Raw genomic sequence first — 27626 nt, 5'->3', positions numbered from 1 at the left:
CTCATATGTTATATGTAATTAACCATATACATGCATACAAGAATAGTCAAGAAAATTATAAAACTTGTTAGTTCTAAGAGACACCTGACTGGCTAGGGAACACGAATGAGATTTTTACCACATACTTTTAAAATTATACCTTTTTAAAGCAACGATGTGTCTGTTAAAAAATATTGAACAAAAATTTTTTTATGAGCCTGATTAAATAAGGTTGCTTCTTCATGGAAAAGTCTACCAGCAAGCAGAAAGGAACGTGGAAAATGAACACAGTTCTCAGTTATGGTGATAGGATTACTTTCTTTTTGTAAAGATGATTTAATTTTTAATCAAAACAAAGTCCCATCTATAAAGTGAAATTTCCTAGGATGACATGACCTAAAAGCCTACCTTTTTCAATTTCAAGTCTTCCAGTAGACTGTGTAAATCCAATCCCATTATCTGCAACACACTGATACAGCCCGGAATCTTCCATGGTAACACCACTGATTTTCAATCCATTTCCCACAGTTAGATGTCGTGGGGAAGGGCGAATGGGCTGGGCGTTGTGAAACCAGGTACGGTTGGGCGCTGGGTTCCCATGAACTTCACACGTGAATTGTACTGTCGCACCCAGGGACACTGTCTGATCCTGCAGTCCTTTAGAAATTGAAGCATGTTCTAAAAATAAAACATATTATAATTTAAAAGGACCTACTGTATAACACAGGGACCTCTACTCAATCCTCTGTAATGACCTATATGGGAAAAGAATCTTAAAAAGAGTGGAGATATGTATATATGTATAATTGATTCACTTTGCTATATACCTGAAACTATCACAACGTTGTAAATCATCTAACACTCCAATAGAAATTAATAAAAAATGAAAATAAAAATATAAAGTTAGCCCTCACACAAGTCATACAAACTCTCTCTACCGATAACTAGTTGAAACCAAAATGTATTGTTTCCTCATATTCTCCCATCCACTGTGATCATCAACAAAAAATTAGAAATGTATTGACTTTCCTCCAATAGGACAAACCATATGTTACTAATATGTTGCAGTCCCTTTTTAAGTAATAGATCTCTCCACCCAATTAACCAGCCCCCAAGCCAACATATGTGCACACACACATGCACATATGCAGAGTTTCAGATGATCTGTTTTGAAATAATAGTTTCCTTTACTGTACAAGAGCCAAAATAGAAGAATGCTTATTTGGAAGTGAAAAAAATTTTTTTTTTCCTGGTGAATTCTGCTTTGAGGTTAGGAGTACTCTGGGCAAAAATCTTCTTTTAGTATCCATCAGGCCATGTTTTACTTGGACAAAGTAAATCATGTATCGGCATTTGTAACATATGCCAATATTAAACGATTATGTATATTAATCTAGTCCTCATTATCATTAAATTCTAAAGCCTGCTTGCCATACACTTACACTAATGACAAGGTAACCTGCGTCAGGCCATTGTTGCACGTAAACAGGTACAGAAAGTTGACAAAAACTATATTTAGTATGAAACTTTTTTTCTGGTTTTCATGAAAATTTGTTTTGATAAAACATTTTTGCTGCTACACACGACAGTGAGACAGGTAGCTGGAAGAAAGGAACGTCAATGAAATAAACAACACACACAGAACGTGAGTGAAAATGACACAAATCTTATGAGTCGGCGATAGTGAAACCATTCCAAAAGGGAAAATAAAATGAAACCCACTTCCTTTAGAGATGACATTTTCTAGTCAGTACTCTGTCTTAGTTGGGCTTCCCAGGGGCTCAACAGTAGAGAATCCACCTGCCGATGCAGGAGACGTAGGAGACGTGAGTTCGACTCCTGGGTGGAGAAGATAGCCTGGAGGAGGAAATGGCAGCCCACTCCGGTATTCTTGCTTGGGCAGTGCCATGGACAGAGGAGCCTGGTGGGCTACAGTCCAGGGCTCGAAAAAGAGTCAGACACAACTGAGCGTGCGTGCACTCTGTCTTACTGTTGCTGGACACTACACACCGATACAGCCCAGAATCCTCATCCTGTTGAGCTCCACTCTCTTCCCTCCATGTCACTGAGAAGGAAGAACCAGCTCCATTTTGTGTAACCGGGTTAGGGGTGAGGTTCCAAGAACATCCCAGGCTCTGTGCCACACAGAAATACTGCCCAACTCGGCAGTCCTCTTTCTTCCGCGGCTGCACCACACAGTATGTGGTGGGATCTTAGTTCCCGAACCAGAGCCTGAACCCCACCTCCTGCATTGGGAATGCCAAGTCTCAAACCAAGGGACCCCCGTGGAAGTTCCAGTGGTGGTTTAGAGAAATGAAGCTTGTTCTGGCTACTGGGGTAGTCTCTAGATAGTCTCTATTCCATTTAGTGCTCACAAATAGATTTTCCATTCAAACATCAGTTAGATCAGAAAAATAGCCTGACTTGAAAACACACTTAACAAGTAACGTCTTACCAAGTACATTCACCACGTAAGTCACACGTTTGACATCTCCAGACTTGTTTCCCACCACACAGGAGTAGTTGCCGGAGTCCGCTGGGTCGATGCTGTCCGTGGCAAGATGCGTATACAGCCTTCTCCAAGTGCTTCCCACCACAGCATCCTGACCATCCTTCAGCCAGTGCACGTGAGAAGCCGGGACCCCACTCACCACACACTCCAGGGTCACAGGACTACGAGAAAGAACGGCTAATGCCTGTGAAAAGGTGGGGTGAAGAATGTGAAAGTCTTCTGAAGAAGGACCTGGAGAAAGAAGCAAAGCAAAAAAATCATTAAGTATCCACTTCCACTTTCTTCCTTAGCAAAGCTGTGAGCGTCCTCATCTTCCCATTTACTCTTTTTAACACTACACGGTCCTATTTGGTAACGAAGCCATTGTCAGTTGAGAATTAAATTTAAAAGACTTGGGGACCTTTTAGTGCTACTTCTGAATTAATAGTTCTGAAATGTCAAATTCACACCAAGCACATGGACCACTCCTTCACTGTGCTTTGACTACTGATCTACTCACAACTTGACCACCCTAAGCTAAAAATCAGCTATGACTTACCATATCTCAAAGAGAACTGAGAAATATTTTTTCATAATTCACAGTCAGCCACCAATTTGATTACCACTGATATACAGTGATACTTGCTCTCCAATTTCTTTTTTTTCTCTTTTTAAAGATTGTTTTTGTCGTGGACCGTTTTTAAAGTCTTTATTGAATTTGTTACAATAAATTTCTGTTGTTTATGGTCTGGTTTTTTGGTTCTGAGACACATGGGATCTTAGCCCCCCCACCTGCATTGGAAGGCAAGGTCTTAACCACTAGACCACCAGGGAAGTCTCTCTAATTTCTTTTTCTCTGAGCAAAAGGCAGAGTCCCCCACATGAATTCTACTCTGTCAATTCAACCAAAATTCTCTCCTGGAAAGCCATTATATTTGTATTAATAAAACATGTATAGAATTATGCTATTTAGGCATGTAATTTTTTATAAGACTTTCTCATGATAAACAAACAGGATGTGAAAGATAAATGAAGTCCCATTTCCCAACTCTTCACGTGGAATGCTTCCAAGGACTCTCCCCAGTGACCATGATTCCCCCAAATACTTACGACTCACAAGGAGCTTTTGGCCAATGGGTTCAACTTTTAACTCGTGTGTGACAGGATTAAAAGCTGCACATTTGTAAAATCCCTTGTCCTCTAAGGATACATTCAAAATCTGAAGATTTCCTGATGGAAGGATTAGATAATTCTCTGAGGAAGGAAGGGGAATGCAGTTAGGCTTCTCTCTTTATGAAGGACACCAGTTAAAATTTACAAAGGTTGATAGTTACGCTTTAAACGTAGACATGACACAAGCAGCCGATAAGCAATCAGGGGAAGAACATTAAATGAAGGAAAAGGAAAGCCAAGACAGGAAAAAAAAAAAAAACAGTCAACAGCACTTGAGTAACAAAATCAAGCCCATGACTACAGACCAGTCATTGCAAAAATCGAAAGCACAAGAAACATATTTGGACAAAGACACAATGACCGCAGCTATCACCTTGGGCAAACCTCTGCCTACAGCACTGACCACCCAGTATTCATTCACATCTTCATTCCTTTCGTCTCAACAGCATGTACCGAGAGCCTACTTTCTGCCAACAACCGCCTGGGCCCAAGCGATACAACAATGAAGGAGGCAGATAGAGCAAGCCCTGCACTCCCACGGCCAGCATTCCAGTGCAGGGATGGGGTAGCCAAGAAAGGGGCAAATAAAAAGCAAGCAAGCGCTGACATAATACAGCGTCACAGAAAAGAGGAAGCTGAATCAAGGGGGACAGAGAAAACACGGCTTATCACTTTAGACAGAGCCAGGAGACTGACCATGAGGAAGTATTATCTGAGTAGATTCCCGAACAGGTTGAAGGAGTGAGCCTTGGAGGTGCGGGGTTGCAATTATTTCTTTGTAATTTTTACTTTTTGGCTGCACCTCTGAGCACACAGGATCTTAGTTCCCTGACCAGCGACTGAATCCTCGCCCCCTGCGTTGGAAGCCCAGAGTCTTAACCCCTGGACCACCTGGGAATTCCCTATAATCATTTCTATCCTGTGCTCTATATTACGTTCTGTCTTCTACTGTAACTATTTGATCTAGTCTCCTCCACTTGACTCTCAAGAGGAGAGACAATATATCTCAAGTATTTTTGTGTCCACAGCCCCCAGCACACAGAGCTTAAAGGAAGCTGGTGAATGACGTTTGTTCCGTGGGTGCCACTGGCTTTTCATCAGAGTTCTCACCTGTGGACTGCTTCAGCCACTTTCCCCGGATTTTATAGCGTACTTCAGCTTTGGGGTTACTATCTGGTACCTTGCAGCCAATGAAACCAGTACTCTTTTCTTCTGCTGTAATAACATGTTTTCTGGATGCACCAAAATCACCAAGAACTGAAATAAATAAGTAAATAAGTAGACAGATTAATAGATAAATGCGAATTTGAACTCTCTTCCCCAAAGGACATTTTAAAACCAGAAACAACATTGGCACAACAGTTGTGTGTGGCAGCTAATCCCAGTTCCCAGAGTAGCAGAATCTTTTTATCTCAGTAAGCAGCTGGGATAGAGGTGCACGGTTGAGGGCTGAAGCTTAGTCATGGCGCCCTTTTCAAGAAGTCAGTGCTTCCAGGAGACTACAAGACAAGCAAACTGTTCCTAAAACATTAGGGAGGACTACAAAGCATAACTGTTCCCCATCCTATCAAGACGAATCCTTTTTAATCCAGTCTCTCATCACAGCTCACTTTCCCTATGCGTCTTTATTCTGTTTGTAGCTACTCACATGGCAATAAAATGGTTTACAAGAATGAACCTAGGACATAGGGGGAAAAAAAAAAAAAAAAGCTGTGTATCATTTGAATTTCCAGGGAGAGAATCCAGTCTCCTGCATTGCAGGCAGATTCTTTACTGTCTGAGCCACCAGGGAAGTCCCCAATATACTATTAATTCTTTTTTTTTTTTTTTCTAACTTTTGTGTGTATGTGTGGGATTTTAGTTTCCCAGACCAGGGATGGAACTCAGGCCCCTTGCGGAGGAAGCACTGAGTCTTAACCACTGCCAAAGAAGTCCCCTAACTAGGTCTCAATTTCTCCCTGTTTAAGCTTACTGCAGATGGAGCCAGCATGGAAGTGCTCTTTATTATGGCCAGTGATGAAAGCACTTGCAGCCTGCCCCTAGGAATTCAGCCCTCCAGCGAGTGACTTGGAACTGTCCATGGGTCACAGCTCTACAAAAACATTTACTCTTCTCAGTTATGACAAACTCACTACTCCTGGGGAATCCAGATTTGTTCTGTAAATAGGGGTGCCCTCACAAAGACGTTTTCCATTACTGGAAGCCATCACCATTTGAAAGGCAGATGGCTCAAACGTACTAAGAAAACCACGCAGTCTAGATTTTCCATAAGTTCAATACTCAACCTTCCTTTCTTTGCCGTTATTTTCCCCCCTCCCCACTCCTTTAACTTGGTTTCAATTAAATAAACGAAAACCACTCTGCAATCAAAGTAAATAAAACAATTAGATTTGAGAAAAAGATAAAGGACTGCATGAAATAACTGCATCAAAGCAGACAACAGCTGTTGCTGCTGATATTAAGAATTTTAAAATACAAGGAAATTCAGTTTCACGTTAGAAAATTGTCCTAAATCTGCACAAAATAATTTTCACATCCCTCATTACAATGGAAGACACCAAGCTAGGCTCACAGAGGTTCAAGTATCATTCCCTGATGAGAATTTATATGTATCTTACTCCAAAGCCCATGCTCCTTCCACGACTCAAACAACGCAGGTACCAAGAGTAATTTCAGGAAAAAGCATCTATCACAGGGACAATAATTAAACTCACCTGCAGTGGATATGGTTGCAGGACCACTCAGGATGGCACCGATGCTGTTGTTGGCAACGCACTGGTAATAACCCGAAAGTGAGGGGTTAAAAGAAAGGATAGTCAATGTGCCCTGATGAACCTTAATCTGTTCCACGTTTCTGTCCAATCTTTTTCCATTATGCAACCATGAGATACGAGCAGTCACAGGTTTAGCAGAGCAATGCAGTACTACAGGTCCACCAAGTTTCTGGACAGCAGACAAAGGCTCAGAAACAAAATAAGGTGCCAAGTCTGCAAGGGAACACTCCCCGTATACAAAGGGGTGGAGGTGGGGGAGGGAATGGGAGAGAAGAGGAGATAAGGGGAGAGAGAAAAAGAGCACATTTAATATACTTATCAGCATATACACAACAAAAGGCAATCCCTTACTGCATCTATATGCTATGGTCCTTAAGAGCTGGTGTAAGTTCTAGGAAGAGGTTTACATTTGTAAAGAAACAAGGCAATGTCCTGATATAGAACATAACAATTAGGGCAGTACAGATAACAATCCTTATGATCTAAATAAACAAAATACCAATTCTGCAAATGAGAAATGGTGAGCTGCTCTTTGAATGAAGCAGTTTTTAAAAACTGGAAATTAGGCATCTGAAAAAGAGAAGATGACTTTCAAAATAAAGAGAATTCTCTTCCATATTACCAACAGGATTTGACTTTTAAGAGCAAATTATTTTATCAATAAAGATTATGGTACTTCTTGATTGGGCTTCCCTGGTGGCTCAGTGGTGAAGAACCTGACTGCCAATGCAGGGGGCAGGGGTTCGATTCCTGGGTTGGAAAGATCTCCTGGAGAAGGAAAGGGCAACCCATTCCAATATTCTTGCTTGGTAAATCTCATGGACAGAGGAGCCAGGTGGGCTATAGTCCATGGAGTTGCGAAAGAGTCAGACACAACTCAGCGACTAAACAATAACAACAACTTCTTGACTAATTCTCTTTAATATACATCATGTTCAACTTCTAAGAAAGCAGAAGTAGAAAGTTAAGAAGCCACACTGAAACACAAAGCCTATCCTTTCTGGGATGTAAGGATAAACGGGGTATCATTCTGAACATTTTTATTTGGTGTTTGGAATAGTTTCATTTGTTATGTCTGTTCTTCCAGGAATTTGGGAGAGAGAGGTTCTTGTACTCAAGTATCAAAACAGATCCCTCTCCTCCACCCATAAAAGAGGATGGGGGAGGAATCCTGTTAATCTGGTATAATAAAATACTTAAAAGAAAAAACACAATAAATTGCTGAATCTACTTTTATAGGGTATTTTACCAGAAATAAAGATTAAGGGAAATGCCTCAACTGAATCTGAGGTTGCTATTTAGCCCAACAAAAACCAGAAATAAAACCACTAAATCAATTTTCCCTTACTAAGTCAAACACAATTATACAGTATTTTTAACAAAGATAATAAATAGACATTAATAAATAAACATCACTGTATTTGTATATACTTCTACATAAATCTTCACACAAATTTAAAATAAAAAGAAATGCATATGGGCCATGTATCAGCCTTGGGCTTATATGTACATTTAACAATAAACACATTAAAGCTTTTCAGTAATGCAAAGAGATAATAAATTAGGCGAGGTCATGAGACCTGGGATTCAAACCAAGTTCTCTCATTTCAAGTTGAGTATTATTACATACTGATTCTAAAACTCCTCTGCGGTGGTATGTAGTCAGCACTTTATTCCTATTATAATTTCCAAATTCAGAAATCTGTAACATATCCTCATTGGAAAAAAAGCACGATCAGAAAATATTTATTTTCAAGGCAACAAAAGGAATAAATTACAAGGACAATGATGGGAAGGGCTGTGAGTGCCTAGAAGTACTACTAAGAAATCCTTAAATTGTTTATTAAAGTTTTAAAAATTGTTCCGCTGGTGAAACAAATCTTAGAAATGGCTTTATAAACCATTACTACTGGCAAAGCATTAAAGTTGAAGTTTCTCATAGGATTAAGATGAGGACAAGCTTCAGCCCAAGCTTCAGAAAGTTACCATTCTCTCTTCTTACCTGGACTCACAGAAGCGCACAGCATCAGGAGGGTAACATACAACAGCATCTGTAAGGGTCTAGAATCTGGATGCATAGCGCCAGACTACAGAAGTGGCCAGGGCAGACTTCCAAGGCAAAAACCAGGCTTTGGCTCACTAGGAGACATAGGGGGGAAAAAAAAAGAAGAAGGAAATTCTAAAGTGCAAAGACAGTCGAAATCTATTCTCTGAAGAGCCAGAGTCCTGCACGTGATAGCTGCCTTCAATTTCGCAAGCTTTATACGCTGCTGCTGCTGCTAAGTCGCTTCAGTCGTGTCTGACTCTGTGCGACCCCATAGACGGCAGCCTACCAGGCTCCCCCGTCCCTGGGATTCTCCAGGCAAGAACACTGGAGTGGGTTGCCATGTCCTTCTCCGATGCATGAAAGTGAAAAGTGAAAGTGAAGTCACTGAGTTGTGTCCGACTCTTAGCGACCCCACGGACTGCAGCCTACCAGGCTTCTCCACCCATGGGATTTTCCAGGCAAGAGTACTGGAGTGGGTTGCCATTGCCTTTTCCAAGCTTTATATAGACTGAATCAAATACAAGGCATTTGATGATCCACATCTTCCCAGTTCAGAAAATAATCTGTAGGCATTAAAGTTAGAAGTTCCACTTATTCTTCCAAGATACTAAGATACTTATTTTACACAGACCCAATCATTCCAAATGAATCCATTATGGCCTTTCGCCCATTTCTGTTGGTACAACTCACAACCATCTAAAACTCAACCAAAACGCATTCCTTCTCTACGTTCCTTACAATACAAACAATAACAAAAACAACAACATTTTAACTAACGTTTATACAGTGTTTCGCACGGGCCAGACACCATCTCAGTGGTTTTCACATATTAACTGAACCTTCGCAACAACACTCTGAGTTAGGGACTCCTGGTTTTCGTCCTTTTTTCCGATGGGGACTCATGGATTGCACAGAGAAAACTAAGGGCAGACTTGGGTGGGGACTGAGCCTCCTGCAGAACATCCAAAGATCACTGTGGTGAGAGTGGGATGAGCCAGAAAAAGAGCACAGAGGAAAGCCAGGCTAGACCCCACCCAGTTTCAAAAGCCACGGTGAAGATGCTGCCATTTATTCTCAAGGCAACGGCGGGCCCTTGGAGGACTTAGAGAAGGGAGTAATGGGGTCTCATTATGCTTTAAGGTCACTGACTGGAGGATGGGCTAGACTGAAGTGGGGCAGGAAGGGAAGAGTGTGGACGAGCTGGTGGAAGCACTGCGTTAGTGGCTGCCTGCCTTGTATCGGGGGCACTCTATATAAAGCGTGTAAAATGGTGGGCAGCCACTGAATCCAGTGATTCACGGGATTAAGATGAAGAAAAGCTTCAGCCCCCAAACTGCCATTCTCTCTTCTCACCTGGACTCACAGAAGAGCAGAGTTGGGAGAGGAACATACGGCAGTGTCTGTAAGGGTTCAGAACTGGGATCTGAATAACTGAATTTTCAACTGACCAAGCTGCTTCATTCAAAGAGCGGTTTCCCATTTCTCATTTACAGAATTAGTGTTTTGTCTCATTTATATCATAAGCATTCTCTCATCTATACTGCCCTAATTGTTAAGCTCTATATCAGGACATTGCCTTATTTCTTTCAAAATATAAGACTGTTTCTAGAACTTTTACAAGCTCCAAGGACCCAAACATATAGATGTAATAAGGGCCTACTGCCTTTCACCGGTCTAGAGGGTGCATCAGATACAATAGAGGCAGCCACTGAATCACTAGACTCAAAGCAGACTCTAAAGGTAAGCCAACAGAATCTGCTAAGGGCTTGGCTAGAAAAGGCGAGATAAAGAGATGTCAAGGATAACTCTTAGCCTTTGATGTAACAGAATAAAGTTCTATTTCCTGAAATCGGGAGGACTAGAGAGGGGAATGAAGAAGAGGTTGCTCAATAGCTATGCTTTGGCCATCTGGATTTTCCCGACCCAAGGGATCAGACCTGGGTTTCCTACATTGCTGGCAGATTCTTTTACCGTCTGAGCCCCCAGGGAAGCCCACTGCTATAAATGGCAGCAGAAAAACTGAACTGCTAAGGATAGATGGATGACAGCCATGGAAATATTGGGTTTTGTGGGTTTGTTTTTTTTTTAATATAGAAATTCTAAAACACATTAACAAAGCTAAAAAAGGAGTTTCACATAACCCAGCACTGGTAAAGATGTGGGTAAAAATCACTATAATATCTCATTGGCGGAAATAAAATCGGTAAACTCTTTTCAAAAGGAAAATTATTCATTCATTCAGCAAGTATTTACTGAATTTTTTTACAGTTTTTTTAAATTTATTTTTTAAATTGAAGGACAATTGCTTTATAGAATTTTCTTGTTTTCTGTCAAACCTCAACATGAATCAGCCATGGGTATATACATATATATCCCCTCCCTTTTGAACCTCCCTTTGAATGTTTACTATATGCTGGGTACTATTCTAGGAACTTGGGTCAGAGTACCTTAAGTACATATATAAGTAAAAAATAACAGACAAAAATGTATACCTTACATCTGTGTAAGAGATGAACAATAAACCAAACAAATAAATTAGGAATATTCACAAGGCCCACGCTATTCTCCAGATACGTTTTATTCCTTCTCCTCTGGGCTAAGTCTATACCCTGGCCACTGCCTACCGCTGCACTCACGGCTCTGCTCTGCAATTTATCTGCTCACATAGCTGCTACCTCTTTAAAGGCAAGAATGATGTCATACTCAACTTTGCAAACTCTAATCCCTAGCAGAAAAGAGGCACTTGATGTTTCTGAAAATGAAAGGAATACCTTCATAGAATGTAATTCCCAGAAGTACCTTCAGTTCAGTTCAGTCGCTCAGTCATGTCTGACTCTTTGCGACCCCATGAATCACAGCACGCCAGGCCTCCCTGTCCATCACCAGCTCCCAGAGTTTACTCAAACTCATGTCCATCGAGTCGGTGATGCCATCCAGCCATCTCATCCTCTGTCGTCCCCTTCTTCTCCTGCCCCCAATCCCTCCCAGCATCAGGGTCTTTTCCAATGAGTCAACTCTTCGCATGAGGTGGCCAAAGTACTGGAGCTTCAGCTTTAGCATCAGTCCTTCCAAAGAAATCCCAGGGCTGATCTCCTTTAGGATGCACTGGTTGGATCTCCTTGCAGTCCAAGGGACTCGCAAGAGTCTTCTCTACAGTTCAAAAGCATCAATTCTTCGGCGCTCAGCCTTCTTCACAGTCCAACTCTCACATCCATACATGACCACTGGAAAAACCATAGCCTTGACTAGACGAACCTTTGTTGGCAAAGTAATATCTCTGCTTTTCAATATGCTATCTAGGTTGGTCATCACTTTCCTTCCAAGGAGTAAGCGTCTTTTAATTTCATGGCTGCAGTCACCATCTGCAGTGATTTTGGAGCCCCCAAAAATAAAGTCTGACACTGTTTCCACTGTTTCCCCATCCATTTCCCATGAAGTGATGGGACCAGATGCCAAGATCTTAGTTTTCTGAATGTTGAGCTTTAAGCCAACTTTTTCACTCTCCTCTTTCACTTTCATCAAGAGGCTTTTTTAGTGAGAACTGTTATATCAATTGAATTCCATGTGATCTAGCTATATTTTTATTCTTTCATTCGCCTATTCATTCATAGATATGATTTCAAAAATCAGCAAACATACAGTAAGTACCTACTGTATACCAGGTACTATTGCTATGCTAGAGATCCAAAGAGTGGTTATTTTGATGACAAATTCCACTTCCCATATTCCTCCTTGGCCAGGACACAGAATTTGTAACTACAAAACACAACAAAATGTAAGGCCAAAGCTACATTAATGACATTTCAGTAGTGAGAATTCTACATGCATACTTATTTGCGAAAAGAAAGGTTAAGTCTAACCATCAATAAAACTGGGTATAGCAATACAAAGCATCTTAAGAATGTCTCTGAATAAATCAAGTACTTCTCAGGATCTGCTTGCTTCTTCTCTATACCATGGACTCCAAAATCTCCAAGTTGCAAACTTAAGTTCATCTACTATCAGTTCAAGAACTGCCTTTTTTTTTTTTTTTTTTTAAGGACTGCCTTTTAAATGTTTCCTTGATGAGCTCTTTTAAAAGTGGGAGAAAATACTACAGTACCACGCATTGGCAGAAAGGGCCAGCTGTGTGAAAGCCTTTTTTGGTTTATTTGAATTCTCCCCTGTTTCAAGGGCAAGAACTGACACACCGCTGCTAAGCAGTCAAGGCAAAGTAAACATTCAAACAACTTGTTAACAGCAGACACTTTTCTGAGACGATGAGGACAGGGAGGAGAGTTTCTTCCTTTTGCCAAATCTTTCCTCAACTATTTATTTATTGAAAAGCAGTGAAACAAACTCCAGAGTCAACTTTAACCCCAGCATGGGATCTAGTGAGTTACTTTACAGCTGTCCTTTAAAACGTCACAGCTCATTATTGCTACCTAAACACTATCACACAGGAATACGCCCATGTTTCTATGAGGCTAACACTCTGTCAGTTAATTTGGGTGGTTGGAAAGGAATTACAACCCTAACAGTTACTAAGTATTTGTTGACTTGGTTTATATTTATCCCTGGCAGGCCTGCTCAGCTTGTTAGAGAATTGCGATATTCAGAACAAGGACCTAGATTCTGTTGCCCTACTCATCAGGTAGCTTGAAATTATATTCAACAGCCACCAAGGGCAACCTAGGTCCAACCTCACAAACATCCCTGACCACAAGAAGAGTAACAGACAGCCCAGTGCTGCTCTTTGAGTCCTGACCTAAAGATTAGCTGGTACCTTCTGAGTTTCAGGGCTTTCTCTAAGCCCTTCCCGCATGCCTACAGAGAAGGCGATTTGTCTTGCATTACAAACTGTACTTTTAAGCCATCCCAGGCTTAAGAGAATTTCTGTGGGCAAGGGAAAACTAAAGGTATGCCTCATCTCAGAATAAGAAAGGAAACAGTTCCCTAACATTTATTTAACTTATTGTTCAGGTTGTGAACTTGTTGCTTTTATAACCCCTTTTCAACACACTGCCAGAATAATCCTTTGGGAAAAGTCTTTCCTGAATTTCTAGATTTGATTCCTCTGTTTTTGAAGGAACGCCTCTGCTTTCCTAAGGATGATCAAAGCAGCCTCTCTGCATTATCCCCTCCCTAGACTCCTATATCAGATGTTCTTAGAGTTTTCTTTGAGGCTTAGGGAATAACTGTGATTAATTTGTGAACAAAAAATTCGGCTTTGGGATCAGTACTGTTCTTCAAAACATAATATTCTTAGTTTTCTTTTTTAAAGGCATCTTCTTCTTCATAAAATAATAATTTCCTTCTTCTAAAAAAAAGATAGATTCTTATTTTCAAACTATTTCAAAGCATCCTATTTCTGAACTGTGGAGAAAAAAAATGGTATTTTGGCAATAACTAAACAAAAGAAAAAATAAAGCAAGTCTACTTAAAATTTTTTTATTAGATACTGCTTACTTCTGCACAATTTCGGTTACGGAAGTCAAAAACCTTTTCTTAAACCCATTGAATCACCTTGACCTTAATCACAAGCAACTGTGAATCTCCTCTCCAAGTTTTCTTCATTCTGAATATCTGAGTAATTTAGCTAAGCAAACAACATTTCCTGCACAGACTTCTCAGAGAATCTTACTTTTTCCAAGAAATATTCATTCAATCAATTAATTCCATATGGAGGGTATTTACTTGGGGCAAGATTCTGTGAGAGGTACAAAGATGAGGAAGGCAAAATTTCTGAGCTATAGGATACTGCAGCCTAATTTGGAAAAGAGGGCTTGAATTAATTAACTCTGAAATAAAGAAAAATATAATAAGTAAATGAGAATGTAAAAGGTATTAAAAGAGTTCCAAGCAGAGGAATCCACCCTTCATTGGACAGACACTAAGTGCCTCCCTTCTCCACGTCAGGCACTGTGCTGTCCTGCGAACTCAGCCGGGGGCGAAACCGGCAGGACAACTGCCTTCCAGATGCTTCAAATCAGGTAAGGACAGGTGACAACTCAAGAAGCCCTCCAATACCGATTCGCCCAACAGAGCAATAAACTTGCTGCTTCAAGGTTACTGCATATTCTGGATGGTTTCTTGTTTTCTCGTTCTTTTTTAAATTATGAAAGTATGATAACACATTTACGGAAGACTTGGAAAAGACGAAACAGAGTTACATACAGTTTCACTATATATTCTGATTAATTTGAAGTATTAAGATTTTTCATTGGAGTTTCAATATCAAACTCTCAAAAATTACAGAAAAGTAGAAGGATACAGCAGACCTGAAAAGCACCATGAACCAATTCAACAGAATTAAGATTTATTCAATTTTCACACAACAGCAGGATACAAATTCTACTCAAATTTCCAAAGACTGTAAACTAGGAGACACTGGAACATATCCAAGGATGTGAAACAAGATCCAAAAATTTCATGGTCTAAATATTGAAATCATACTGAGTCTGTCCTCTTATCACTGTGGAATTATGTTAGAAGTCAGTATCAAAAGATATCTGAAAATACCCGACATAGTTTCAAGTGCGATGTGACATTTACCAAGAGGGATCTTTGACTTGACCATTGAAATCCTCAATAAAGTTAGAAGAGTGAGAAAACACAGGGTGATTGCAGAGAAGAAAGCATTTAAATGAGAAATTAATACCAAAGACACTTTAAAACCCCCATGTGTTTGGAAATTAAATGTCCAGTTTTAAATGATGGCTGTATCTAAGAAGTGGATGGCTTCTTTTTATTTGGTATAAACTTTTATATCACTTTTACAATCAGAAACTAAATAAGGGGGCTTGGGCAGCTGTGGGCAAAGATAGACCCACCAGTTTATATGATGCCACAGTTTTATCAGAGAATATCTAGAGGATTTGAATGGTCTGCTATATTTATTTGGATGTTTTGTGAACAGACACCAAGAAAGGACGGTGAAGGTTTACTCTTCTGCCTGGGCAGGAGTACATCATCTTCACGACTGTGGAACACGCTTAGCCTTTATTCTCCCATCAGGTGCTTTTGTGTGCTCTGACTTTTAAAGTGCCAAGTGAATGGAAGGTAACTACATGCTTTAAAGGACTTCTTGTCTCCAAGTCCACTTCCCGACGGCCCCACCTTGGCAGGACTGCCTCACCAGCCCTCCTTCACCAGCCAGCACCCTCAAGTCTCTCTCTCCTTTGCTAAGTGAAATGAACTCATTGCAACATATTTAGGAAGACACTACCTGTTTGCTTTCAAAATATTGTTCATCACCTGCACAAACTGGTTTTCACTGGTAAGTTGATTTACTTTTCTATCCGTGAAAATAGTTTAAGGGCCTCCCTGGTGGTGCAGAGGTTAAAGCGTCTGCCTGCAATGTGGGAGACCTGGGTTCGATCCCTGGGTCGGGAAGATCCCCTGGAGAAGGAAATGGCAACCCACTCCAGTATTCTTGCCTGGAGAATTCCATAGACGGAGGAGCTTGGTGGGCTACACTCCATGGGTCACAAAGAAAATATTTTAGCTCTGCTGGTTTGGGATGGAACATGTCATGACTTTTTTCTCCAACAAAATCAATGGAAATGGTTTTCAGCAAGAAGCAAGGCTTTCAGTGGAATTATCTGGCAGTCCATGGTAAGGATTAGGTGCTTTCACTGCTGGGGCCCGTGGTTCAATCCTTGGTCAGGGAACTAAGATCCTGTAAGCTGCAGGGTGTGGCCAAAAACAAAGAGAAGGAGATAAAGGAGTAAGGCTTTTAGGATATTAAAGTAGGTAAGGAGGGATTAGATGAGTCACAAAATAAAGCAAGCACAGGTGTTTCTGGAAAAACAGAAGGGTCACCCAATCAAGACTCAGAGGCTGAGAAGACATCCCAGAGGAGACAATGATTAGGTGAGTCAGATGGAGAAGTTTGGGGGAAGGGAGAAAAAGCAAGGGGAGGGGCATATTCCTAGCAGAAGGAAGAGTGTGTGCACAGAATTAGACACACAGAGTTCGGAAGAATAGACTAGAGTGGACAGTAAGGACAGGGAGACAAGGAGGCCACATAGTTGAGTAGATGCCAGAGTATCAAAAACAAAATAAATCAGGTTATAGCATTTGGCTTTTTTCCTCCGAGTCGAGTATTAACAGCTTTTAGGCAGCAAGAGTCAAGATCAGACTTGTGCCTTTGACAAACCATTGACCCTGCCATGGGGAGTAAGGCTGAAGAGGGTTTAGGAGGCTGTTGTGAAAAAGAAAGGGGACCTGCACTAGAGAAATAACAGGGGATACATGTGAAAGATTTTTTTTTTAATGTTAAGACATGGACAAGTTCAAAAGCTATTTAGGAGGTGGGACTGATGGAACCTGGGTAGTGAACGATGTGACCTGGGAAGGAATATATCTCTTAGACATCTTTGGAATCCATCATCCGCTCACTTCTGTTTCCCTTTGGCTTCGGCCATAAATAAAGGCACTGAGGCTGCTGTCCAGATTTCGGACGTGGAAGAGTGAGTATATGGATGTCTGCCTTCACTAAGACAGGAATCGCATGAGAAACCACAGGGCTTTCCGTGGTTTTTTGTTGCTGTTTGGAATTAGCAGGGAATGAAAAGGATGCATCTTAAGGTGTGGAACTAATAAGCTGAGTTGGAGCTAACAGAAACTCTAGGAAAGACCTAGCAGGCAAGCTGAAAAGCTTAAGTGAGATGAGGGAGGCAAGGACAGACAGAGAAACTGTGATTCCCTAAGGGGGAAGGAGTCTCAGGCTAAAGCCTAAAAATGAAATAAAATCAACTTTAAAGGGGTACCCATTCCTCTCTCAAAAATAACGCTCATGATCAATGCTACTAATTAAAAGGTTTTTGTCTTAAGAGGAAAAGACAGAAAATTATATTCCAGGGATGGAATCAGACACTCAAGACTTCTTAAAAATGAGTTTCCAAATATCCCTGGACTTTCATGCCCCCGTATACCTTTCAAAGGTACCAACCACGGTTTAGGGTAACCAGACGCATTCCTTCCCTGGAGCCTTTGATCAGTGACAGTCTTCAGGCTGCCCACATGGGGTCCCAAGAAATGAGAGTAACAGCTGGCAGGCATCCTTCAGTGGTCTGACTAGAGGCGTGGGTAGGGGCAGGAGGAGGGGGAGGGAAGGAGAAGGGAAAAAAGAGCTCTCCTAAGTCCAGTGGCAGCAAATGCAGCCTGTAAGAGTCAGCATGTTCCTCTCTGGGGGCTAAATCAGTGCTTTTAGAAACCAGAGCATCCTTTTCAGCAGTCATGTGCAGTTGACAAGGATGCATTCTGCGACCTGCTGCAAAGTTCGAGGGCAGAATGAGTGTATAAATTTTGTGCAAGCAGAGATGCAGGATGTCCAGCATGTAGGCCAGGTCAACAATGGGCAGACCTCTCTTTTCACCAGAACTCAGCACAACCTCCCCCCCGCCCTTTCCCACTCCCCTACCTCCATTGCTGTTGGAAACGCAGCTCTTGGTGGTATCTGCTTCCATGAGCTTGGAAGGATCACGCAGTCATGAGCTTCTAGTTTTTTAAACCACTGACACCTACAGACCTCACAGCCCTTCCCCCACTTCTCCAGAGCCTCAGTCAAGTCAGCCGAGCAAGACACACTCAACCTGCTGCCTCCACAAGCATTTCCTTTCACTGTGGACCATCAAAAGTCAAGGAAGAAAATGGAAGTGACTTGGAGTTATGGCACCAAAAAGGCCAAATGAGCAAAGAAATAATCAACTGCACATGAGCCCCTTCAGCTCCGACACAATGAAAAGGGCCTAGGACTAACTCCAAGAAAGGTCACTGAGATCAAAGGTCATGAGCAGAAAAAGGCACCAGTGAGGGGCTGCCAGCTGCAATGGGGGCCAATGTGGTCTTAATTACTCACCAAAAGAGAAGGAGTCTGAGCCGGGGCCGAGTTGGGTTCTAGTCACATATTTGTGTGTGTGTGTTTTTTTTTTTAAAGTCAAGTGTTCCTGTTCCACTCTCTTTCAAAGAGGCTATTTCTTCCTGCTTCTAGAGCACAGGAAACCAAGAATTGTGGAGATAAGATAATTCTGGCATCCACAGTAAGCTGTACAGGAGTGTTCCAAATATTTAAAAGCATAGCTGCATACAGACAAGTGAAATTCTAAAGCGTGACTTAGGAGGGATCATTAAAAACACAAAATACAGCAAGTTTCAAGGAGATTATTCTTGAATCCCTTGCAAGCATCACAAAATCAACACTTGCCACAAATCCAACTCTCAGTCGATTTTTGGGTTTGTCATTGGAATTGGCTTCGTGGGAAAACGTAACACCGTAATGGTAACCACAAAAAAAAGGCCAAAAGCAAAATTTTAAGTTTGCAAAGAACTAGCTGAACTTGAACAGGCTGATGTTAAAAAGATCCAGACAGACACTAGGCTAATGTTCTTTGATGGAGAATGAGAAGGAGGAATGTGAAGCCATTTAAAAAAGAGCTCTGGATGATAAGTGTTAACAACAATTAACATAGTTGTTAATTAGGACAATGCCTTGCTCAGACCTTACCAAATGGAATGAAATTTTCCTTGGCCATGATGAAAGACACCCTCATGGGGTTTTGGTTTAGATTTCGTTTTCATAATGAGGAAATAAGGACTGCAGGAGAGACTCATTTCCCTGTAATATATTCTAATGTACACAGTAAAATACTGAGGAAAAGGCAAAAAAATATATATTAGAGATCTAAGAAAAAGTATCTTGGCTGCAAACAAACTTGAATCAATGATGGTTGGGCACTGGACCTCCACCAGGATGACTTTATATTATATGACCTGCTGAATTATGAGTTTCCTAGAGACCTGGAACTTAGTGATACTAGTCTCCAAGTACTTTCTTCCACCTTTAAACTTGGCTGTGTAAAATACAGGGAGCTCAGCTTGGTGCTCAGTGATGACCTAGAAGGGTGGGATGAAAGAGGGTAGAAGGGAGACTCAAGAGAAAAGGAATATATGCATACATGCTGATTCACGTTGTTGTACAGCAGAAACTATAACACAACATAGTAACACAACTATATTCCAATTTAAAAAAAAATAGGGACTTCCCTGGTGGTCCAGTGGCTAAGACTTCATACTCCCAAAGCAGGGAGTCTGGGTTTGATCCCTGGTCATGGAACTAGACCCCACATGCTGCAACTAAGACCCAGCATGGCCAAATAAAAAAATTTTTAAAAGCAAAATAAACATAACCAAAAATAAATAAACCTAGCTGAATAAAATAACAGAAGGGGTCTACATTTCTTAGGAGGCCCAGTTTGTTCAAGCTGGTGACGGGATATGGTCAGACACGGCTTTGCTGCTGTCGCAGCATCACGTCTGTGCATAGGCGTTGAGAATGGGGCCCTTCGAGCACTTCCACAGGCTGGCCTACATGTCAATCACAGGTTCCTGTGCACTTAGCACAGTCACCACAAATGGACTGATAAATACAGAGATAAGTAAAAATGCACAAAGGCCTGTAGGAAAAACCTTGCGTTCCTAGAAGCTTTGACAGACAGACAAATTCAAAGAAATGATCAAGTTACAACGTCCTGATGAAGTGAACATAGAAAAATGGATCAATTAAGATTGGGATATCTTTCTAAACACAACACAATACTGCATGAAGTTTTAGCCCAACTGGGAGAGCCTGAGACACCGTTTTAGCAGTGGGTCCATCGTGCCCACCAGAAATGAAACAAAGCTTGTTGGAACAACTCCGCTGGGCTGCACGCATGTATACCAAAGAGCCGCAGCTGCTTTGTGACATCATATTGGACAATGGGAAACAGGAAGGTCCAAAGAAAGAATTCAAGAACACACTGATAGAGGAGATACACACAGACATCCACAGTCCACAGCGGAAATCCAGAACAGCGAACAGACCCGACCAGGAAGACAGATAAACTTGTTCCAGTGACGCTCCTCCGTGTAAAACTTTTCTGAAAATCCCTTGTTTATTATTTTTGGTGTCCATGTATAAACAAGGCATAAAAATAATCTCATTAGATTATGATTACACTTGATTTTTAACCCCATATAGTTTTAACTCCATCAACATCACTCAATTAATTTATTAATGGTTAGTTCCAAAATACTCAAGAACATAAAAATAAATTTTTAAAGTGCCATAAACAGTAAAGGCAATTCCAAAAGAACACCAAATTTCTCGGTACAATAACAGCAATGCGATATTAAATATAAATATACAGGTTCCCAAGGTAACAGACTTCTTTAAAGACATAGTTCTGATTTAGATATTTTAAGTTCTGGTATAGTTCTGATATATATATTTTTCATATCACACTATACTCACATCATAGCTGACATTTGTAGAACATACATGTTGATACAGGCATATACCTTGTAGCTGAACTCTTAAGGACTTATTATTGGCCTCCAGAACAACCTGAGGAGTTTTTGGTTTTCTTTTTTGGTGAGATGTAGAAGAGAATTATTAACTTGATTGTTCATATAATGACAGCTGATTAATTTGGATTTTTTAAGTATAAGAATGCTGCGGGTCGGATCCTTTGCTTAATTTTCTAAAATCTCTTCCTTTAACCCATTTTCTAAGACATTATGAGCAGAGTTGAAAGTTGTAGCCTAAAACACACAAAGCAGTTTCTCAATTCATTTATGCAACAAAAATGTATTGAGCGTCCATATTCGAAGCAGTTGGGGAAAAAAATGATTAGAGGAGATGACACAGAAGTAGAGTAAGATAACAGGGACCTTGACCTCATTTCTTAAATCTCTGACATCTTTAACTCCTGGATTACATATGAACAGCAGCATTTAAAACTTTTTTAATGTAAAAAAAAGCTTCCAAAAGTGACAAGAGTCTGAATTTTTTAATAACATATTTTTGAAGTATTTAATAAGAATATTCAAAATGTATTTTTAAAAAATTAACAGTTGGTAGTCTACAGTGATGTATTTCTTTTTCCTAGAGGATTCAGTCAGGTAGAACATTTAATAAATTAGTGTGGCTTAGGTTCTGCCTGCAAATAGAGGGGGAAAAAAACCCCCACAATTTTCTCTCAGTTTTAGAATTCTATGACAAACATTTTACAAGTGCGATGTTTAAATGAAAAAGCACTTAAAAGCCTGTGTGCACCTCTTACACTGGTTTTGCCTCATCTTTGGCAGACTCCAAACAGGACTGCACTAATGAAAGAGGAAAGGGGGAAAAAAAACAGCAAAGGTATCCAAAATCAACAAAATTTCAGCTCTAAAAATTAAGTCAAAAGCATATAGTTCAGCCCTCCAGTTTGCAAGCAAAAAAGAGACTGCTTGTGTTCACTTTTATTTAAAAAGAAAAAAACAAAAACAGGTTGAAAAAAATCAGGAGACAAGTTTATGATTTCATTGTAAGAACTTGAAGAGGCTGACCCTTTACTTCGTATTCGGGTAAAGAAACTGAGGTTCCCTGGTGGCCCAGGGGTAGAGAATTCGCCTGCCAATGCAGGAGACAGGGCTTCGATCTCTGGGTCAGGAAAATCCCCTGGAGAAGGAAAAATCCACTCCAGTTTTCTTGCCTGGAAAATTCCACAGACAGAGAAGCCTGGCAGGCTGCAGTCCATAGGGTCCCAAAAGAGTCAGACACGGCTTAGCGACTGAACAATAATAACGAAGAAACTGAAGAAATTTCCCTAGCAAATTTTCCCTGCTTTGTGAAAGTGTCATCCACTATTTTACAGTCAAATTATCTGTGAGGTTTTCACAGAATTCTGGGAACACTGGTAGAAACATATACTCAATGGAAAAGACAGACCTTCTTGTGAAAACTCAGGGTTGTCTTACAAAAGAAAGACTCGTCATGAAGCACGCAGCACCGCTGATTTGAAAACTACTAAGTTATCAAGCTTTCCAAGAGCTTACACTGAAGAAAACATTTCATAACTCTACATAATCACCTCCTTTTTCTCTGCCCAGCTTCCATGCCAACCTGAGTAAGAACTTAAGAGGAAAGGCCCAGCTGGCAGGTGTGGGTGTTCCAAAACTCAGATATTATTTTGTTTATTTGAATTACATTCTTTGCTTGAACAGCCTCAGGGTACAAATAAAACATACAAGTAATTAAAATAACCAACAGCAGGACTAATAAAACATCTAAAAGCAACTTTTATATAGAGAGAGACTCTCTAAGTGTTTGCCTCCTGACCTCAGTATATGGAACAATGAAGGAACATGAAAACTAAGGGAGGCACTGCCATTTCTGCTGGAGAAGGATGAAAGCCAACTCAAGTCTGTGGTCAGAGGGAGAATCCGACTTGATGCTAATGCATCATAAACACATGGCCGTAAACACTACGGATGGAGAAACATTCGGCATGAGACACAGCAAAGACGCCACATATTCAATTTGGAAAACTGCACACTGATAGTTTACCAAATTTAATCTAGAACAATGGTTCCCAGAGTTTTGGATTTCAATAACCAGAGACACCTAAAAATAAAACAAAACACCAGTATGTCCCATGTAAGAATACCAACCATTTACCAAGTTAAAAAAAAAAAAAAAAAAGAACTGCCATCTACAATCATTGTTCATTGGAACAGAACAAAACCTGAGCCAAAAAGCAATTTTAGAATAAATTTGGCTTTAGGAAGTAATCACTCCATGTCTTTCAGTAGGTTGTTTCTCATTTCACTCCAGATGAATATAAAATCTGCATTATAAATCAAGCTGGTTTAAAGATCAATGTTGAGAAACAGTAATCTCAGGACTTTAAAGTCTTCAGTCTTATAAATCAGTAGATTATGTTATAACAGCTCATCACCAACATTGGGTTATAAAATAGGTTAAATCATGTGTCTCTAAATGGAGCATTAAGCACACACACCCCTCAGATTTTCATCTTGAATGTCAACCAACAAATCTCCCGAAAGCAGCATTTTCACTCAGTACTGACAGGTTTCTGCCACTCAAAAAGACCCCACTGGTCCCAGTACCACCTGTACTTTTCATTATTAATATTCCTCTCCAAAATAGGCCAACCTTCTAGACCTTATTGGGAAGCATAACTCCTGTTATCCTCTTACTTTCTCTGCAGACTATTTTCAAACTTTGTTTTAAAATTTTACAAAAAAGAAAAAAAAAATTTTTTTAAGAAATTACTGAGATAAAACATAAGGAATCTCACTCTAATACTATGTTATAGAAGCCCTATTATCTCCTTGACTTCCCTAAGGCTTCCCTGGTGGCTCAGACAGTAAAGCATCTGCCTACAATGTGGGAGACCTGGGTTCGATCCCTGGGTCGGGAAGATCCTCTGGAGAAGGAAATGGTAACCCACTCCAGTACTCTTGCCTGGAAAATCCCATGGATGGAAGAGCCTGGTAGGCTACAGTCCACGGGGTCACAAAGAGTCAGACACAACTGAGCGACTTCACCTTACCTTACATCTCCTTGAATGCACATTAAATTTAATCAATGAACAAGTACATACCTGAATCTGTAGCATTTCCATAATAAATTATTATAATCTTCTATAAAGCAATTTTCTCTATGTACCATCATGTTACATCAAATAAAGATGGTCCTGTCTATAAGATCTTTAAAAAAGATAAAATAAAAAACTTCTTCCCTTCTTCAGCAATGGCTTTGATTTTCATTTGTATCTGATTTCCTGAGAAAAAATGGTAACCAAGAAACAATATTGAAGGGAATGCACAGAAGCTGGTTTTACCTGACTCATTACACTGTGAAAATAAAGAACTAAGCTAGATATCTATAGGGCATATAAATGTAAAAAATTTCTACCAGAACTGGATTAAATATTAGGGCCATGAGGGAAGGGAACCACATCTAGTTTGGTCATCTCTGTGTGTCTTAACACCTGCGAAGTAACCTGCACGAAATGAGTGCTCAGATAATTTCCCCAAGATTGCATAGCTAATAAATGATGGGGGTGAGATTGAACCCAGGGTGAGCCCAGGCCTCCACTTCACCCTTTCTACACACAGCTTCTTAAATAAAAGGAGAGCCTTGAGTATAGGTCTCTTTTTTATGCCCGTTGAATTCACTGTGAATCCACAGCCACCTCTCACTCTGGAAGGATGCTTAAATCTACCAGGTTTTAGTTTTCTTTCTCTATTTTAGTTTTAATCTGAAGATGAATTTCTGAAGGCATGAAAATCTTTTTTTTTTTTTTTTTAATTTCATTGTGTTTCTGCACTGCTGAAACTTGAATTATTGTTATCTTATTCCAGGTCATCAGTCAAACGATTAAGACATGACATGAGATTTCCATGCCCGGTTTACATTTGTGTTCTTGGATCACATCCGTGACATGTGAAGGTCAAATGATGTTACCTAATACCATTCAAAGAAAGTTCTGAAACAGGTGAAAAGAAAAGTAGGAACCGTAAATCATCTTCCAGCTCATGGCAGCATAAGTGCGCCAAACTTGAAAAGCAGATGACATCGCAGATGGTATAACATTAGAAACACGTGTACTACGAAGATCCCACATTATGATGGCTCATCAACAATAAGTAAATAAGAATGCATACATGCACTTCATCAAATGAATTCTAATTTTTTTTTTTTCAGTATTATGTATCAGAGTGTACTTTTAAAGTGGCCCACAAAATACTGGACCAATAGTTAAAAACAAATTCATTATTAAACAGAAAAAATGAGGACTTCCCTGGCATTCCAGAGGTTAACGATCCAGGCTTCCAATGCAGGGGGTGTGGGTGTGATTCGTGGTTAGGGGACTAGATCCCACAAGCTTCGAGGTGCTGCTGCTGCTGCTAAGTCACTTCAGTCGTGTCCAACTCTGTGCGACCCCATAGACGGCAGCCCACCAGGCTCCTCTGTCCATGGGATTCTCCAGGCAAGAACACTGGAGTGGGTTGTCATGTCCTTCTCCAATGCATGAAAGTGAAAAGTGAAAGTGAAGTTGCTCAGTCGTGTCCGACTCTTAGTGACCCCATGGACTGCAGCCCACCAGGCTCTTCCATCCATGGGATTTTCCAGGCAAGAGTACTGGAGTGGGGTGCCATTGCCTTCTCCATTCAAGGTGCAGCCAAAAATTAATAAATCAATTAATTAATTAAAATAAAAATGAAAGGTTTAAAAAAAGAAAAGAAAAATACTGTTAAACATGCTTAAAATCAAAGAATCAAATCAAAGGTCAAGTCTTCCTATTAGGGATTCCCAGGTGACTCTAGTGGTTAAGAACCCACCGGCCAATGCAGGAGACATAAGAGACACAGCTTCAATCCCTTGGTTGGAAAGATCCCTGGAGGAGGGCATGGCAACCCACTCCAGCATTCTTGCCTGGGAAATCCCAGGGGAGCCTGGCTGGCTACAGGGGTCGCAGAGAGTGACACAGCTGAAGCGACTTAGCACACGTGCATCTTCCTATTATTCAACTCAATACTGACAACGTAACAAAACAGTCTTTCAGATTTAACACTTTCGAATTACCTTGGTTTTGTGATTTTGTCACAATGTGCAAATTTAGTTTTATAAGAAGTTTGCATCTAGTTTCTTTTGTACATAATTAAATGGGGCTAATAATAACATTTTTTAAACAATATTGAGGTTTATAAAAATTTTTCCCTTTGATAAGTGGCACATTATTCAAGTTTAAGTGTCCACTCCTTTTTAGCAAAACATAGGACATTATCACCTCCATTAAGACGTTAACTAATCACACACAAAGCTTATTCCTTGATTATATACATCTTTGCAAATCTCAACTGAGAATGGGGGTGACAAGACAAGAATTATAGTTTCAAATACTAGATTCACATTCCCCCAAATCAAAAAGGTTAAAAGAATCTTGTAAATGCTACCCACCTCCATAGCCACCAAGACTACTACCTTAAGAAAATTCTATAAATGCAATTCAACCAAGCTTTATCCCATCTGTGCATTTTAGGGTTATGGTACAATGTTTTTTTCTGCAAACAGGCTCATTATTGCTGCAAAATTTACTGTGCTTCCCTGAAAACCCGGATTCCAGTGATATAATAAAAATACAATAATGCGGCCAACCTGTAAGGTAGAAGAAACAGATGAATTCTCAAAGCTTAACTAAAAAGAGTATTTAAAACAACAACAAAAAAGTAAGACAGAAAAGTATGTCCTTCCTGAAGCATTAGTACTGTCACTGCTGATGACAGAAGAGATCTCCAGGACAGACAGGCCACAATCAGGTAGAAAGTGACGCCTGCAGCCCCCCACCTTTCCATGTTCTGATTCCACAACTTCTGGCTCCAATTCTTTGGATTCCCCTCTACTGCTAAATCTCAATCTTCAACAGTCACTTGAGGGCTTATCCAGGGAGAAACACCCAAGGGCATGGCTAGGGTGGGGCTGACTGTGCATCACTGGCCTCCCTCCAAATCAAACATCTGCATCAGATGATCGAATGTCTATTCTATTTCTTTTTTAGAAACAACTTGGGAATGATACTTTATTGGTGGTCTTCAAAGCTATCAAGCCCAGTTAAGTGTTTATCTGCTCTGACCATATCTAAGCCCAAGAGAAAAAAAGTAATTTGAAAGAGAAGTAAGAGCCAAACTCATTATTAAGTACGTATACATCAAAATCCTAGAAAGCACTGGGATTTCCCACAGATAAGAACATTTGTACCTTTGGTGGGGGAAATTATCAAGAAGAATTAACAAAGGGTTTCAACCATAGATAGCTCTTGCTTTTAAGAACGTGTCAATAAGACTAGGTAAGAAGTTCATCTCATACCTAAAATTTTATTTTCCTGGTACTAAAGTATGTTTCTATTGAATCTGGGGAGATGAGGAGAAAGGGGAGATCGCAAGGAAACAAAATTGAAATTTAGGGTAAGAAAGTTAAGATGCGTTCAACTATTTGGGGATGTGGGAAAATCACCGCCAGCTATTTTATTATTCACCTAATCTCTGCGATGGAAGTCAAGTCCTAACCAACTCAATAACAGCAACATATAATCAATTCTAGTTTCTTTCCACATTTACAGTCCCAAAGTTTAATCCCAACTCATTTTATTTTGACATGACAGTCTTGAATTCAGCAACATCACAATAATATTTTGTCACTATTAGACCAGAGCTCACAGATCATATAATAGCAGCAACAGCTCACATGCAAGAAACACCTATCAAGCACCTATCACTCTGTGAGGATTAACTGAGGTGATCCCATTATACTGACAGGGAAAAGAAGGCATATAGAGGCCTTGTC

The 27626-nt window shown here is 40.3% G+C and overlaps 1 protein-coding gene across 1 annotated transcript in view; it reads right to left on the bottom strand.

Moving 5' to 3' along the window:
* CDON (cell adhesion associated, oncogene regulated) overlaps positions 1-27626 on the bottom strand; it is a 93822-nt gene that overhangs the window by 54595 nt on the left and 11601 nt on the right. Inside the window, exons 2-7 of the mRNA XM_068978238.1 lie at positions 8420-8556; positions 6358-6630; positions 4754-4900; positions 3581-3724; positions 2435-2722; positions 388-657 (exon numbers count right to left, since the gene is read on the bottom strand). Of these exons, the coding sequence (XP_068834339.1) occupies positions 388-657; positions 2435-2722; positions 3581-3724; positions 4754-4900; positions 6358-6630; positions 8420-8495 (1198 nt within the window). The 5' untranslated portion in view covers positions 8496-8556. The remainder of the gene's footprint in view (positions 1-387; positions 658-2434; positions 2723-3580; positions 3725-4753; positions 4901-6357; positions 6631-8419; positions 8557-27626) is intronic.

The sequence above is a fragment of the Capricornis sumatraensis genome, chromosome 8, assembly GCF_032405125.1.
Source record: "Capricornis sumatraensis isolate serow.1 chromosome 8, serow.2, whole genome shotgun sequence".
NCBI lineage: Eukaryota > Metazoa > Chordata > Mammalia > Artiodactyla > Bovidae > Capricornis > Capricornis sumatraensis.
Note: the sequence above shows the minus strand (reverse complement) of the source record. Positions and strands in the feature narration are given on the sequence as shown.